Here is a 17551-nt window from a genome sequence, read left to right as displayed (position 1 = left end):
TGTGTGTTGGATAGTCCGGAGAATTGGAGGTACTTCTCTCCTTTATTTTATTTTATTTTACTTCCTGGAGAGGTACAAATGCACCAAGGTTGATGGCTAATTAGTATATTCATGTCTGAGTATTGACTTCAAATCAACATTTCTCTGTGGAAACACAAGGACAAGAAATGACTCTAATCAAAGTTCACTTCCTATTGGCAAATCTGATTTTTAGGGACACTGCTAATAGCTATAATTCTCTTTTTTTTCCTCCAGATGATAAAGTAAAAAGATCAAGTAAGTGCTTTGTTTTATTTTCTTAAACTGTTTACATTGAAAACCAGTAGGGTGGCCATGCTTTTCTTTGGAGAGAAGGTATATCTCTTCAGGAAAAATCCTTAAGATATTTAAAACTTAATACTCCTTATTAAGTTCCAAGCAAACATACTTTAGTGTGTTTCTGTATAATCTGGGCTAGATCTTTTATCATTTAATTAGTATTTCAAAAGGGGTGAAATTAAAAATGGAAAATTGCTGTGGGTGTTTGCTTTTCCAAAATTCCTTAAATTTATGAGAGGCATGAGCATGTAGATATGAGGTTTTACTTGCCTCTATTTTTGTTGGCAGAACAGGTTCTTATTTGTTTTTTTTTTTTTCAAGATTAATTTATAAATGATCATTTCCATTAACATTGATGCCATCCCAGTAGTGTTTCTGGAGGCCTTACAGTGATTGAACATTAATAGAATCAACCATTTTCTGTTGTTGTTGTTTATTATTTCCTTACCAATCATCTTGAAAAGTAAGCTTCAAGAAATCAACAGCAGTGCTTTTACAGAATTTTTCTTAAACTCATCAGTAAGATTTTTGCTAATATGTCAATATCGATTTGATTTCACTCTGGGCTAATGTTTACAGCAATCAAAATAGCCCAAGATTACTTTGGTATGAATTTCTTATGTCATTTTAGTTCCCTGCCTCTTTTTTCAACTTAAATGCAAAAATTTAATTTGAAAATGTTCCTTTTGAGTTTAAATGTAAGCTGAAATTGAGCAGCAGAAAAGTTGGCTCACAAAGACGGTTAGCCATCATACCTGTGGAGATGACTCATGAAGTTGTATCATGATGAAGTGTCAGGGTTTCTCTACCTCCAAGTATACAAAGTTCAGTTTTTACTTTAATAGATGGGAACATATGAATCTTTAATATTCTTCTAGAGACCCCATTCAGGAAATTATAATGAGACAAAGGAACACTTGGAATTCTATTGCTCTCTGAAAATCCACTGAAATTCTGAGCAAGTGAATTTATTCCTAAGTAGGAAGTAGATGGGAAAGTTTCCATCAGGTCATGAGAAGAAAATTTTGTGGTACATACAGATTATTCAAATTTCACAGCTATTCTCTTCTTTCTGGAGGTCTTAGAACCATGAAAAGAATAGATGGATACAGTGATTCAGTCAGGTATTGGTATATATGGTTCCATGTGTGACCAGAGATAACAGGACTTACACAGAATAAAATGCGGCTTTTCTTAGTGTCATAGAGTTCCTTCATATTTTGAGCTAGCAGTACTGTTTTCACCCAAAACCTATTGTTCCCGTTAGGTGGTGATTTCCTCAGTAGCTTATTCTCTGGTGACTCAAGCAGCCCAAAGAAATCTCTTGTGGACTCACTCTTTAACTTTGAACGTAAAGTTCCTGAAGGAGCTGAATCCAGGCCTAGAGGACTTAGGGACACTGAGAATTCCAAGTCAGAAGACAACCCAAGAGGTACTGTCAGGGAAATAAAAGCTTTCCTAGAAAACAAGTGCCTTTTCCTTTTCCTTTTCCATTTGTGATAAACTTTATTTGTAGCAACTGGTCTTATTAGTAATAGGAGCAACTAGTAGCAATAATTCCAATGTCAATGAGAGTCATGAATTCAGACATTAGACTTTTGGCAACAATATTGACATAATTTATTTTTATTTAAACATTTTCTTAAGCTGTCTTTATGCATGGTATTTTTATCATAAAGATCCATCATTCTGTGACATTTTTCTTCACTGTATAAATTATTGATTTAAAATACTTCCCCTAACCAAATTTGATGTAGGGTCTCTTCACCCGGGATTCTATATCCAGGCCCAACTAATTTTCTATATCTGGTTCTCCTTTTAAATTACATACTCAATTTTCTGAATAATATTCTAAAGCAGGGTTTCTAAACAGTTCATGGCTTGTATGTTTCTTTGGTTGACAATAGAGTATGTCTCACCTAAAAGAGTTTATCCGGTTCAACCTATTTCTCTCTATTCAACCTATCCTCTCTCTGACTTGCCTAAGGTTTCTTTTGTAGTTTGTGTCCCCTGAAAGATGGGAAAGAACGGAGTTTTGTGAGGAAACCCTCTTTGATATTTTACATTAACATCTAATATTTGAGTTCAAGTGGTCATAATCGAAAAGGGAGAAACAGCGTTGATTATAGAGTTATGGTTGAAATATCTTTAGGAAGGACATAAATGTTGCTTCTCTCTCCTATTACCTATTTTGGATTGATAAAGTCAGTATGACCAATTGCATAGAGAACCTTTATTTGCTCTCATTTTGTAATACAGAGATATTTGTCATGTTGAAATAATTGTTTTCTCACGTTCTATAGAACACAGTGAAATTTTTATCTTAAATGATTCCATTGTTTCTTAATTTTTTCTTATTGAAGCCTCTCAATACACATGGTAAATAGATTGTCATGCCTCTGATTATATTATGTAGAATTATATATTGAAAGATAGATGAAGGGAGGTAAAGAAGTACATCAAAAATTGTAAGGTAGTTTATTTAATTGACTAACATTAATAGATGATTTTCTTGGGTGAATGAATGCAATCTGATAATGCTTATATTTTTGTGTGGTAGATGAACCCAGTTCAGCAAGTGATATTGTCAACAGTGTCCTTGGTGGTAAAGAATTTGTTGGTACTACTTCAGATAAAAATGAAATTGGTAGGGGTCCATCTGGTCAAATTGGACTTGAAGTGAATGCTGGCTCTGGTTCTGCTGCCAGGGAAACAGGTATTTGAAGTTGTTTTTTAGTTTCTGTTTTCTACTGGAGGAAACAAAATAAAAGCAGGGATTTGTGGTTTTGTTGTTGTTATTGTTGTTTTTCATTATTGTTTTGTTTCTTGACTATTTCAGATTTAGTGTTAGAGGAATTCATGGAAAAGAATTGTAAACTGTGTCTTGCTCTTAAAGGATTTGTGTTATATTTGGCAGAAATCAACAATATCAATAATTTAGTGAAGAAACAAGAGGATTTAAGACTCTTATTGAAGGAACTTGGGTCCCCAGTCTTTCTCACTAATCTACTTAAAAAATCTTGTTTCCTAGTTTTGTCATCTGGAAAAATTTTCAGCTCATGTTTCTGTATAACATTTATACAGTACTGCTTTCTGAGCTTTATTACTCATATTGGGCAGTCTTCTTGAAAACACAATGCCAGAAGAAAGTAAATTTGTAAAAGTATGCACAAGTAGCTTTCCATATTCAGAAATTAAAGCCAGTGAAGGAAATGAAAGTTAATAAAGTACTGTCACTCTAGGCATTTTTGGGTCAGAGCAATTTACCTTGAAAGGTTTAGACATTGGTAGAAACAGCAAGAACAGAAAGGAGTTCATTGGTTGTAAATCCATGAGCCTTGGGACTCATAGCAACAGCTCAAGAATTCTGATACATATTCTTAATTAAAAAAATAAAATACTTTTTTATTTGATTATTGCTCCTGAGAGTATTTTAATTTTCCAGTATGTAGAAAACAATTTGCATTTTGATTTTTGCCCTTTGTGGTGAAAAGAAGGGTAAATTGAGATTTGGTTTGATAATTCTGGCTCATGTGGAATTGATGTTGGTGGTCCTGAACTAAAAGACAAGACGTTGGTGAAAACGAAATAGGAAATACTGTAAAATCAAATTCCAGTTATCTAAATAATACTACTTGGGTTTTTTTTTCATTAAAAGTAAAGAATTACATGATATTTAAATATTCCCTAGTGACAATATTGTTTTATTTCAGCAGATAGCTCTGGCACAATAAGTGGGGTTAGATTTAGTAGTAGTGGCTGCAGAGATTTGGCATTTGGTTTGGGCACATCTGTACAAAAGGGATTGGAAATTAGCAGCAGTAGATTTATTTAAGGTAAAATTAATCTTTGAATCTGGCTGTAGCTCAGGTAGTCCAATTAATACTCGTTTTTGAAAATTGTAAATGAATTAGTTGGTTAAAATATTTTTATTCTAATACCATTTAATAACCAACAACTAATTAATATTACATTTAATATCATTTTGATTTTTCTTTTATTTGGAACCAAATTTTTTTTGGTTTGGAGCTTGGAGTAGGGACGGGTGATGTTGCATTTGGTTTTGGAGTTTCTGGTTTGAATTTATTTGGTGATAGTGGTATTACTAGCAAAACAGTTGAAGGAGACCAAATGGGTAGTTCTGGAGAGTGTATTTCCAATAATCTAGGTATTGATATCTAATATTTATGAATAAAAATTTCAGAATCATAAAATATTTTCAATATGCGTTGTGACAGACCTTTTATGTTCTGCAGGTGATACTACTTTGAGAAGTGAGAATCAGTATGGTGGTGGTAGATATGGAAATATGATATCCAATTTATTGGCTTCTATTGAGAAGGGAATTGGAATCAATAAAATTGGTTGGAATGAATTGAGTGACAGTGCATCTATTGGGGCCCAAGTCAAAGGCCCTGGACTTGAGGCCAGTAGCTCAGGTATTCTTCCCAGCCTCTGTTACTAAGTTACTCGACTGAGTTTCAAATATTTATTGTTGTATGTAATAACATTTTGATCTTTCTATTAGTAGGAAAGCAAAGTTCTCTTGATTTGAAACTTGGAGGAAATAAGGTTGGAGCTCAAATTGGTCTTGGATTATCTATTTCAAATCAGTTTGGTGACAATGCCCTTAGGGATCATGGAATCAAAGGTACTGGAGAACATAGCTAGTGGTTTAATTGTTGATAGATAATTTCTGTACATAAAAGAAGGTTTAATCAGACTTATTGAACTATGTTTTGATGATAGTAATTTTACATTCTGCAGGTGTTACCACTGCAAAAAAGGGGGATAATATTGGCATATTAGGAATATTAGGCCTTGGTTCTAAGAAATCTGATCCAAAGGAACCTGAAAGCAGTGGATCTGATGCCAGTGGCTCAGGTAGCTGAATTTTGGACTGTGCTTCATAAAAATCTAAGTAGATTTCAACCTTTAATCCATTATTTTAGTAACATTTTATTTCTCTGCCAGTGAAAAAGCCCTGGTTACTTGATTTTGGATCTGGAGAAAGGAAGGGTAGAGATGTTGGTCTTGGAGATTCTAGTTCAAACACAGTTGCTGACAATGGACTTAGCAAAAATGGAACAAAAGGTACTAGAGAATCTACTCTAAATGGTGTGGTTGCTGATAGTTGATTTCTATATAAAATTTCCAAATCATAAAATTTATTAAATGTCTTCTGATAACAAGTTTAATATTCTGATAGGAATATCAGTTCAAAATCGGGGTGAACATATTGGAAAATTTTTGAATCTGCAAGTCTCAGGTCAGATGCCCATTAGTACAGGTGTTGTGCTAATCTGGACTCTTTCAGAGAAATTGAAATAGATTTCAACGTTTCATAAACTTTTAAAAGAACATTCTATTTTTTTCCATTAGAGGGAAAGACCTTATTTTGGGGCATTGCAAATGGAGATGAAAAGGGTAGAGTTGGAGTGATTCTAGTTCAAATCAACTCCATGACAATGGACATAGTGGTGTAGACCTTGATGGAACTAAAGTAGGTGGTTCTGAAGGTTCTAGATACTCCAGTAATCTAGGTACTTACAATTAATTTCTGTGCACAGAACAATTCTGAGTTGCGTGATTGAAAGTAATTCTTGTGACCATCATTTTGTGTTCAGCAGGTGGCTCAAGTGAAAAAAGTGGGGTTGAATATTCTGGTGTTCTCTCTGAAGATTCAGGCGCCAATATGGGGTCATCTGATCAACAGGGATTTGGCATCAGTGCAACTAGTGGGAATGGAAAGAGTAGCAGTGGATCTAATGGGGCTGGATACTTGAGTCCTGGATCTGATATCAGTGGCTCAGGTATTTTAACCTAGGCTCTATTCCCAAGAAATAACAACTCATTTCTTCCTTCCTTATCTTTTTTAATCACATTTTGATTTTCCATTAGGAAGCAACACTTTGTATTCTGGTTCTGAAAGTGATAGAGGAAGGAAGGGTGCAGCTGAATTTGGTGCTTCTGGAGTGAACGAACTTGGTGAAACTGGCCTTAGTGGTACAGGTACTTGTGATTCTGGAAAGGATGTTACTGGATCTGGTTCCTTGGCTTAGACATTAAGATTTATTTCTGATGATTACAAAGTTGGGATTATAAGATGCATTTGAAAAATAAATATTGTAAACATTATTAAGAGCAAATTAAAAAGCAAGCCAGAATCCTGAAATGTTGAAATGTATTTAGATATGATCGGGCAAAAGCCATTTGTCAGCACAGAATTTAAACTGAGTTTGATTGTGAGCGGTCAATTTAGAATTCCTTTTGTTGCCTTTAGGCAGAAATGATTTGGAATCAGTTGAAGAGATGGGTAGAGTAGCAGCCGTTGTTCTGGGCTCAAAGTTAATATCCTGGAGCTGGACTTGAGAGTTTTAAGTTTTCTTTTCAGATTCATTTCTGAGATGAATAAACAAGTTTTATCCCTTTTGAAAATATCATAAAGTTTAATTTTAGCTTAAGGGAGACATTAAGTTGAATTGTCTTGTTAAAATAATGTTTCTTAGTGATAGGAGGCTGGTTCTGATACTATTAGCAGTGTGTGAACGTCTTGGGCCACTAAAGGTGATGATAATAATTGTGTATCCTAGATTCTTCCAAATGAAATGGATATTCGGAAAAACATTCAGGATCCATCTTTAGAAGTAAACTTCAGGATTAATGTCTGTTTTATGAAGTGAAATCTAATTAACAAGAGATATGGTGGAGTTTAGTAACGATTGACCTAACTCGGGATTGACTCTCAATGAGTCTCTTCAAAAAAGGCTTGCTTAGCTGGGCGCAGTGGTTCATGTCTATAATCCCCAGTGACTAGAGAGACTGAGGGAGGAGGATTGTGAGTTTGAGGTCAGATTTAGCAATTAAGGGAGGCCCTAAGCAACTTGGATCCTATCTTAAAAAATGGGCTGGGGATGTATCTCATGGTAATTCACCTCTGGTTTCAATCCCCAAGCTCCCTCCCTCCCCAAATAATAAGTTTGTTTATATAGAAATAATATTTTATTCTTTAGTTGTCCTTAATCTTTGAAGTTAACTCTTCAGTGGAACTAATAAAACTGAAATCATTCAGTATTTATGAATGAATGATTTTGTTTAATTACAGTCAGTACAGGTGGTTGGAATAACACATTTTGAATCCCAGATTTACTGGCATTAACTCAAGAAATTAAATTTAGGATTTGTTCCTGAGAAATGTATTTAAAATTAATTATCTGTTATCTTTCTATTGTGAAGTGCTTACCAATTTGAGATTTTTCTGCTACTTGGATGTCAAAATATGATTGCTTTGATTTTCCACATGAGGTCTATTTTTAGTTAAGTGGTGCTCTTTCTGGTAGTGTTACCAATGGCAGTAAATCCAGTGGCTTAGCAATTGGAAGTTCTATATTTCTTGACATTCTTGAAGGCTTCAGTTCATGTAGATTAGTGATTTCATATTTCCAGTTTCTATGAATGAGAATCTTCTTGAAATGGTACCTAGATATCTAAATGCAAAACAATTCAAAATAGGAGCAAGTTAACTTGAAACTTGCATAGGATACCTTGAGCCCCATCTACTCAACCCTTTTCTTTTCCTGGACAAGTTTTAAGACAGTTGATCTGGAATAAATTAATTCGGTGTCACTTAATTTAGTGGTAAGTCATTTAATTTTGTTATTCCAGCAGGTGTTTGAAGACACTTTTTTGGGGGTCTTATACAGCTTTATGTGATATAAGTCAGTTAGTATTAGCATTTGTTAATGTGGATCCATGATTTTTTCATAAGTTTGTTTAAAAACTTTTACCATGTAAAATTATATGCAGACAGTAGCCTAATCATTTTGTATTAAAATAGGTGACACAAGCTCATCTGAAAACAGCACATCTGGATCACTCAGTACTCCAGGTAATTTGACTTCTGACTTTGGACATTTAAACACACATACACACACACACACACAAGTTTGAAATATTCTGTTATTGTTTTACTAGGATTTGGTATTTTGCATATCTAATATTGAGCGTTTGAGTACTGCTTCTCTTTGACTATAAATTTAGGTGACAAATGAGATATTTAAAACAATTTCATGAATGAGAGGGAATAAATTATATATTGAGTGAATGTGAATTTTAACAAAACAGTACAACTTTTTCTTTCTCATTTAAGATATCTTAACGATGCTTTTATAAATAAATTTTGAGGAAGTCTTTCTACATTATCTCAGTGAAGATAACCTGTGGTAAAGAGAAGTGTCTTAAAAATAGAAAAAAAAATAGCATTTGAAAAACATTTTAAAATGCATATCTGCTTTTGTTATTGCTATCCTTCTTAAGGTTTCAGATAAATTTACTTAGTTACATAAAAGGGTCATGAGAAACAAATGATTATGGGAAGCATAAAGTTTCAAGGTATGGATTTTACCTTTTGATATGGAAAATTTAAAGTTTCCACATGTTTATACAATTGAATTATTATTAGAAAATAAATTGAATAAAAATGTGTCTTGAGCTTGAGTCATTGCTTCTCATGAAAATGGACTTGCAATGTTTTATTTTTGAAGTAAAAAAAAAGTTCTGTAAGGGATGTAACATAATGTTAGTAACTGACATGATCCCAAATGAATAAATTCTTAATAATTTTTAAACATACACTGGCTAATTATTCCCAGAGGAAATATGAACTGCAGAGGCAACCTTTTATGTGAATTCAGCAAATTCTAGCTCTTAACATCAAATTACATATTCAGGATAAAGAAATTCATTGATGGCCTTCTATTCCAACTTTTAAATTCCCATGCAGAAGTTCTAGTATCTTATGTATTTTGAATCAATGTGTCTTAAAATGTAAATAATATGTGCATTGTGTTGAATAGAAAAAGGATCCCATATTCCAGAAGCAACTCCAAAATACTCAGAAACAAATGCAGTTATTGGTAAGTAAGCATGGCTCTGATATCCATCTATATTTTTATGACCAAGACAGTAACTAAATGAGGTCACAATATAACCAAAATTTGAAGCTGATTTTAACATTTCCCCATCACCTGTCTGATCATTGCATCTTTGAATGATATTATATTTGTACTGTTTTTCTTAATACACAATCATAAATACTTATATAAATAATGTACATATATGCATACATTAATACATATAATAGAAATAGTATAATTCTTTACACTATTTCAATATAAATGGCACCTCACCCATAAAAAGCCAAACAAGCAAGCAAATAAATGACAATTTCCCTGCATATATCCCTCCTTATATTAGAAACAATTTCCCTTTTCCCAAGAAAAGCAAAGTGTTTTTATTCTTATTTTGTTTTAGTTTGAATAGTCAATTTTGGGTAGTCTAAGATATATTCAGTTCCTACTTGTTTTGTATTTTTGCAGTAGTGAGAGAAGAGAATAGAACCTTTCAGAGATTCTTTAAAATTAGTACATGAATGTGATAAGAAACAACTAGAAGTTTGCCCTAAATAGTTATGAATATTCCCCTCTGAATATTTCTAGGTGAAGCTTTTACCTGGGGCTCAGGTGCATATAAAGCTTTCAATGGCCGCATCTTTTCCTTGGTGTCTTCATGTCCATTCACTTTCTGCCGTCACTGTGTTGAGTCTGGAGGAGACTTCAATATTGAGATGAAAAGAAATAATGAGAATGAGATTGAGAAGATAAAAGTTTTGATTGACAACAATGACATCTCTATTTCCGGTGACACTATATCAGTTAATGAAGAAAGGTAAATAACAGAATTGTTGAATAAGTGTAGTAGAACCATTCAGAAAAATATGAGGCAAAAAGAAAGAAAAGCCAAAAGTGGAAGAAGAGTGAGGGTACTGTTTCTATTTTGAAACTTTCTCACACACACACACACACACACACACACACACACACACACACACACACAAGATTATTAGATGGAAGACTTGGATATATTTGGGATTATGAGATAATATATTCATTTCTATAACGAGGTAGAAAAAAATAGTGCCTCTGCTGCTTGGCTATTCTGAGTATTCAGATTTGGGGCAGCATGTATATTCAACAAAACTTTTTACAGAACATTTCAATTTTCATTAACGTATTTAACATTAAGTACAAAATTGAAGCTTCACAAAGCGTCCATTAGAGATTGAAGAGATTGAAACTCTTAGACTATTATTTTGAAAAGTCAAATTTAGAAGTAATAGTATCTTTAAATACTTCTAGGATAAGAAAATAAGTCATGCTACCTTACTTGTAAATATTTCAAATGACGTGATATTTTCTAACACTGAACCAAAATTTTACCCTTGTTTATCTCTCAAAGATCAAGGAACTTGTGCCTTGAAAGTTCTATCAGAAGATGCTATTGTGTGTCTTTTTATAAAATGTAGAAGAAATAAAATTAATACTTACCACCCTATTATATTTATGTCACTAAATATAAAAATGTGAATTATCAGAAAAACATCGTACTATTATTCACTTTTTATATACACCTAGATTTTATACTTTTCAGGGTAAATATACCATATAACAATAAGTTGATTCACATTAAAAAACACGGAGAATATAATGTCCTGAAGAGCCGCAGAGGAATCCTGTTTTTAATATGGAAAAATAACACATTCTCAGTAAGTCTATTCAGTATTTTCTTATAACCTTGTGCTTTCTGTTCTCTGGTTTTAGTCATAAAAAATAACACATTGAAATAAAAGTAAGAACTAAGGATTATTGATAAATATGTTGCAGTCACTATTCTAAGCATTATCTTAGTATTTGAAATGGTTCGAGGTATACATACTGTTAATAATCTTATTTAGCAGATGATAGAACTCAGAAAGTGCAGGCTAAGAAAAGTTAAAGGATCTGCCTACAGATACATAGAAAATGGTGGAGTCAAAACTCACTCCAAATTCCAGAGGCAGTATCTTAAAACAAGGTGCTGTAGTGAATCCCTAAGCAACCAGCTTACATAGAATTGAGGAGACCCTCTTCTTTGAGTAAATTTTGTCTGGAGATATTTTCAGTATTTTATAAAAATATAAATGTATTTTTTTTAAGCTCAATCTTCATAAGCGATATCCAACTTGTGGTCTTTGTGGCAACTTCAACAGTACTCCAGGTAAGACTTCATTTGACTATGTCTAAAATAATTGCTTTCCAAAAGAAAATTATAAGGCAATTTTTTTCACACTTGGGTATATCCAGTAATAGTTTGCACTTGCCTCAAGAATGATACATTGTTCAAATTAAATTTTATTTTTCTGTTGCTAAGTCCATATATATCTTAAAATAAAATGCAAATATAGTAGATATCTTAAACTAAACAATGTTTTCATTTGAAGGTGAAGATATTAGTGAGCACATTGCCAATAGTAAAATTCCTGGCGATTGTTCCAGTGCTGTTAGTAAAAGCTATGAAATTTGTGAAGATGGAGTACAGGTAAGAAATTGTTTCATATTGTAATGTATTTAGCATTGTTCCCTCTTGATTTCATTTTTTAAAAAATGAATTGTAATGTGTTTTTTAAGGCATACAAAATTATGTTATACAATACACAGAGTAAAAAGGTTACTGTACTGAGATAAATTAACATATCCAGTGTATCACATAGTTTTTTATTATTTCACTTTACATAATGTCCTCTAGGTTCATCCATGTTGCAGAAAACGTCAAGATTTTGTTCTTTTTTTTAGGACTGAATGGGGCTCCATTTGTATATGTGCATCATTTTCTTTATCCATTTTCTGTCATGGATGCTTACTTAGGTTGTTTCCTTATCTTGATTCTTGTGGACATTGCTGCAATGGACATGGGAGTGCAGATATCTTTGATTTCATTTTCTTTGGATCATTGAGTCATGATATATGCATATTTGTATTTCTTCAGAAACTTCCTTACTGTTTTTGATATGGTTGTACCAGTTTACATTCCAGCCAGTGAAGTACAAATTTCTTTTCTCCACACCATAATGATAAGCTGCCATTTGTATTTTTTGATTCTTCCATTTTTGTGCAGAAGCTTTTTAATTTGACTTAGTCCCATTTATATTTACTTTTAGGGACTGAGTTTTTGGTGTGGTGCCCAAAATATTGCTGCCAAGGCCAATGTTCAAGAATTTTTCCTTTATGTTCTGCTCTAAGAGTTCTAATTTTTCTGGTCTTATAGATAGCTCTTTTATACACTTTGATTTGATTTTTGTGTATGGTGCAAGGTAAATGCTAAGTTTCATTCTTTTGCATTGGAAATCCTGTTTTTCAAACATTTTTTATTGAAATGACCATATTTTCCTTGTTGTGTTCTCCTGGTACTCTTCTCAAAAATTAGTAACCATAAGTGTTTGGGTTTAATTCTGGAATAGCTATGTTGTTCTACTGGTATATATACCAGTTTTGATTATTATCCTTAATTTCAATTTAGATGACTACCATCCTTTTATAAGCACTCATATCTCAGTCTTATAATTTTGCAACTATATCCTTTTCAATGTCCCTGCAGTCTGTTTACAAGTTTTAGGCTAGTTGTAATATGCTAAGTTTTTTTCAAAACACTATGATATTTTTATTTTCATAAGCTTCTCCATTATTATCTCTTGATGGACATTGGCTTTACTTTCATCCTACAGTTTGGAAATCCAAAAACTCTGTCCTATCCTGTACATTTTTGATCCTAATGTCTAGTCTGAATCTTCTTCCTCCATATCATTCACATTTTTTGAAAAAAATTATATGTAATATTTTGTCTACAACATGTAAAATGCTTAAAATTTTTTCTGTGAATTTTCCATACTTACATAATTCTGTTATGCTTAACTTGATAGACTGCAGACATTTCATGATTAAATGAATATTTATATGTTCCTATTTAAATCCAGAACAAAACTCTCATTAAGAGATGTGTGGATGATGTGGCAAGAATAGATTTTTGTTTTACTGCATTGGTAGTTATCTTGTCATATTCTAGCAAAGATTAAACCATGAAACCATATGAGACCACCAACCATCTCCCTTGTGAATCCCTCCTTGATATTTTTGAGAATAATTGCTTTCTCTTTCCTCTGTTACCCTGTGCCACACATTGGTATTTAAAATTGGATAATCATCTATAAAAACTGCCTAGAATTTTCTCATGTTGTTTTATGTTGTTGGGGTGGTTGTGTTAAACAAGTAAAAAAATTAACTCCTGGTAGCTTAATAATGTTGAATGAGTATATAAATTATATTCAAAACAGGATTTTACTAAGGAACATATAAACAGAAACTTTGGTAATCCCAGGGCATATAAAGTTACTATTTCTCTCCCTAACAAACCCTATTCTCCAGTGAGAAAGATGCACAAAGGATAATAGATTAAAAAATAAACTTTACTGATTTTATTTTTCTTATTTTGTACCTTAATTGGAGAAAGTTATCAGCTTTCCTCGAGCCTAATTAGTGCAAATTACATATTTGTTTGACAGGAAATTTTGTGTGTCTCTGAAAACATTGTTAAAATATAGAAAAGCTACGTGGTAGTTGAAATATGTTGAAATCTGAACTTTTTTTTAGTTCAATAATATATATCTTTACTCCATTTATTGACATAGAAACAAATACTATTTTCAGAGAACTCGCATGGCTCCCACCAAGAAAGTCAGTACATTTTATGGTCTTCTGTTTGCTCATAAAATATAAGCAGATTAACAGGTAAAGGGACAATATCCTTTCTGAATATGGTAGTGTTCCATCAGTTAGCATTCCATACTCTTTGGCATTGACCAATCTCTCTTCTACTATTCCCTTTTCTCAAGTTCTAAGATCCATCTCGCTGTCAGACATTTGAATATATTTAAGTACAATGAATTTAAAGCCATTATATAGTAATCTGAAATGCCAAAGGTGAAGCCTTCTTGCAGGAATCATCTTACCTACGAAAATATGTAAAAGTTTTAATCGGTATTCAACAACCCCTTCTGTCAAAGCCATGACATATTATCCAAAATAAGAAGATCAAACTTCTGTATGTATCTTTTTTCTACAAATTCATTTTATCTCCCGTTTTTCTTGTGTTTTAATAAAACACTGTACTTTGTTTTGTAGTACTGTGACAAAGTTATTGGAACCTACTTTGAGAAATGTGAAAAAGTTGCCACTGTATCCAACGACTACAAGAAAGTCTGCATTGATGAGTACTGCCAAAATGGAGACAAAAATTCTACGTGTGACACTTACTCAGAATTGTCCCGTCTCTGTGCCTCGGATGGTCCTGGCATCTTTGAAAAGTGGAGAGAGGATCCTGATGTAGTTTGTGGTAGGCTTTTTAAACTCTATTGTAGACCATGAATATATAAAGTTCCCATAGCACTCTAAAGTTAAGCTGTATTTCCAAGTATTTTCTCAAGTGATTCTAAACCCTAAGAGGGATCAGAGATGCCGAAGTCCTGCCTCCGATGTGTGTTTCTGAGGAAACTCGGCATTGTGATATGACCTGCCTCAAGTCACAGTGCTTTGAGTTGAGAGCTTAATTAGGAATTTCATAGGCTTTGGTGAAAAGTCCTGGGGAAAATGTGCAAATACACAGATTAGTGCTATGATTTTTATTTCAAAAGACTAATAAAACAAGTATCAATTTCATGTAAATAAATTCAGTTTACACTTTTGTTTAGGTCCGTCCTTATAATACAAGTAGAATAGAAATTTCAACTTGAGATGAAATAAAATTATGTACAACATATATTACCTCTAAATCAAATACCAGACCATCAAATACTGTGTAAGGAATTGGCATATTTTAGGTGTATAATCTTAAAAGATTGATTTTTTTATCTTGAAAATTAGACTCAGTCCCATTTAATAATCTGCTCATTAATATATTAATTTCTTTTAATTTACATGTATCTATTTTCCTACATATCTGCAGAAAAGCATGCATGCCCAGAAAGTTATATCTACAAAGAATGTGGACCCTCAAATCCTGCAACTTGTTCTAATGTGGCTCCCTTTCAAGACAGTGAATGTGTGAGTGGCTGCACCTGCCCAGAAGGTAATACACCTGTGAGAGAGTGTTCACTAAAACATCTGAAAACAAAGTGGCTCAGGATAGTGTTTACAACAAGATATCTCCCAACTCAGCTACTCCTAATCTATCCTCCTAGCAAAGTACAAAGGAGGATTAGAGAGTCTTCTAAAGCTAATGTATGTCCATTTTTACCATCCCTGAGGGCTCCCGTATTTTTTACACAATATTCTCTAGTCTGAAATTGGACTCAACAGAACTGTTGTCTCTAGAGCAGTAATGCAAACTCAGAAATTTGTTATCTGTCTTGCCAGTTCAGAAAAGGAGGAATTGCTTACACAAGAAATGACCATTTTCATTGCATGTTTACACTTGGGAGAACTAGTTCAGGATGGCTTTACAACACACTACTGAACAATTTGCTGATGTTTATATAATTTTTAATTAACTTATATAATGTATTCTAGGTTATCTATTGGATGATATTGGAGAGAAAGGAAAATGTGTACTAAAGGATAGTTGTCCCTGTGAATCTAATGGAAAAGTGTATCAGCCAGGAGAAGTCCGAGAAGGTCCTTGTGGTTCTCAGTGGTATGTATGCACTTTCTGTCTACATTTTATTGATGGTAAAGTAATACCAATATTTTATCTAATTTGGAAAAAAAGTCCCAAAATGACTCTTAAACTTCAGAAAGAAACAGAATTCTCATGGCATTATTTTTTTTGTGTGTGTGTGTGAGTGTATATGTTAGTGTGTTTAGAAAGGCTTATTTTTTTTATTATAAAATATAAGGCTGGCATGGTGGGACTTGCCTGTAGTCCTGAGACTCGGGAGACTGAGGTAGGATGATCACCAGTTGGTGGCCAGCCTCAGGAAAATAGTGAGGCCCTGTCTCAAAATAAAAAATGAAAGATGACTGAGGATGTGGTTCAGTGGTCAATGATAAAGTGCCCTTGAGTTCAAAGTGCCCTTGGGATAGTTGTCCCTGTGAATCTAATGGAAAAGTGTATCTCCCCTGTAACCCCTATGTAGTAGGGGTTACAGAGGAGATTTGAACTCAAGGGCACTTTACTATATATTTACTATATATATATGTATATATGTATGTATATATGTACACATGTAGATACACACACATATACTGTATACTTTCTGTATATCTTTGAATGAATGTTATTCACTAACTGAAATAATATTTTGAATGGTTAATCACTTGATAATTGCAAATATAAAGCAAAGCATAAGAGATCAATTAAAGAAATAACACTCATTTTGATAAGAATTTTTATGTAGGTATTCTACATAAAAATACTGTGGAAATATGCAGGGAAGTGTTCCCCCAGTGAGCAGACTCCTGGGGGTAACTGAAGCCCTGATTTCACAATATGAATGCACAGCAGTTTCCCCTTGAAGGTATTAGGATAACTATGCAGGTGCACTTTCTGGTTTCTATGGTAATGTCCTTGGAGAAAAGGGACTGTGTGTTTGTATTAACCTGGACCTTATCTCAGTTAGCTAGCATATGGGGTTAAAGGAATACTAGTTAGAATGTAGTCATGGTAACGGGAGCTATGTAATTTTTTGGGGTTAATAAACATGGCCGTGGAGAGGATTGGCCACTTTGTCTTTCCTCTGAACTCTGTGTGTGTGACTCTTTTTTGTTTGCTTCTTTATGTTTCTTTACAAGAATATTCTTCACATTTTTAGTAAATTATAAAACCATAAACAACTGAATGCTTTTCAAATAATTTTTATATAGACTACCTTGGTGAAGATAAATAGTATAATTAGTCCAATATGAATTTTAATTTGTCAAAAGTTAATATAGATTGTTCATCTGTTAAATACTCAGTTTGAATCTTCTTTTTTTGAGCTCGGCAATAAAATGATGACTGGTGAGGTTTCCCCATACCTCTTCATGATTTTTCTCTGCAAGACTGCAAAGGGCTTTTCTAGAAATATATTGTGTCCTTGCATGAAAATAATCTGAATCAATGAAAAACATCAATTCTTTATACTACTATATTTTCTCTATAAATAGGACATACTTTTTTATTACAGTATATTAATAATAATTATGAATAACAAAAGCTTTGACTTATTGAGACTAAAACAGTGCTGTTTGAGAAGTAAAATGTGAGCCACAGATGTAGTGCACATATATAATTTAATAGACTTTAATTGATAACAGTTTGAGAGTAAAAACAGTTAGAATTAATTTTAATAATGTGTTTTATATAACCAAAATATCCAAAATATTATAAT

The 17551-nt window shown here is 32.9% G+C and overlaps 1 protein-coding gene across 1 annotated transcript in view; it reads left to right on the top strand.

Moving 5' to 3' along the window:
* LOC120888561 (mucin-19) overlaps positions 1 to 17551 on the top strand; it is a 67200-nt gene that overhangs the window by 13742 nt on the left and 35907 nt on the right. The window contains exons 2-17 of the mRNA XM_078015850.1: positions 1586 to 1750; positions 2879 to 3034; positions 4575 to 4757; positions 4850 to 4969; positions 5086 to 5202; positions 5293 to 5412; positions 5949 to 6131; positions 6220 to 6330; positions 9174 to 9233; positions 9816 to 10044; positions 10807 to 10921; positions 11352 to 11412; positions 11636 to 11733; positions 14370 to 14580; positions 15190 to 15312; positions 15753 to 15876. Of these exons, the coding sequence (XP_077871976.1) occupies positions 1586 to 1750; positions 2879 to 3034; positions 4575 to 4757; positions 4850 to 4969; positions 5086 to 5202; positions 5293 to 5412; positions 5949 to 6131; positions 6220 to 6330; positions 9174 to 9233; positions 9816 to 10044; positions 10807 to 10921; positions 11352 to 11412; positions 11636 to 11733; positions 14370 to 14580; positions 15190 to 15312; positions 15753 to 15876 (2176 nt within the window). The remainder of the gene's footprint in view (positions 1 to 1585; positions 1751 to 2878; positions 3035 to 4574; positions 4758 to 4849; positions 4970 to 5085; positions 5203 to 5292; positions 5413 to 5948; positions 6132 to 6219; positions 6331 to 9173; positions 9234 to 9815; positions 10045 to 10806; positions 10922 to 11351; positions 11413 to 11635; positions 11734 to 14369; positions 14581 to 15189; positions 15313 to 15752; positions 15877 to 17551) is intronic.

This window comes from Ictidomys tridecemlineatus, chromosome 6 (genome assembly GCF_052094955.1).
Source record: "Ictidomys tridecemlineatus isolate mIctTri1 chromosome 6, mIctTri1.hap1, whole genome shotgun sequence".
NCBI classification, from domain to species: domain Eukaryota; kingdom Metazoa; phylum Chordata; class Mammalia; order Rodentia; family Sciuridae; genus Ictidomys; species Ictidomys tridecemlineatus.
This window is presented reverse-complemented; position numbering and strand designations above follow the sequence as displayed.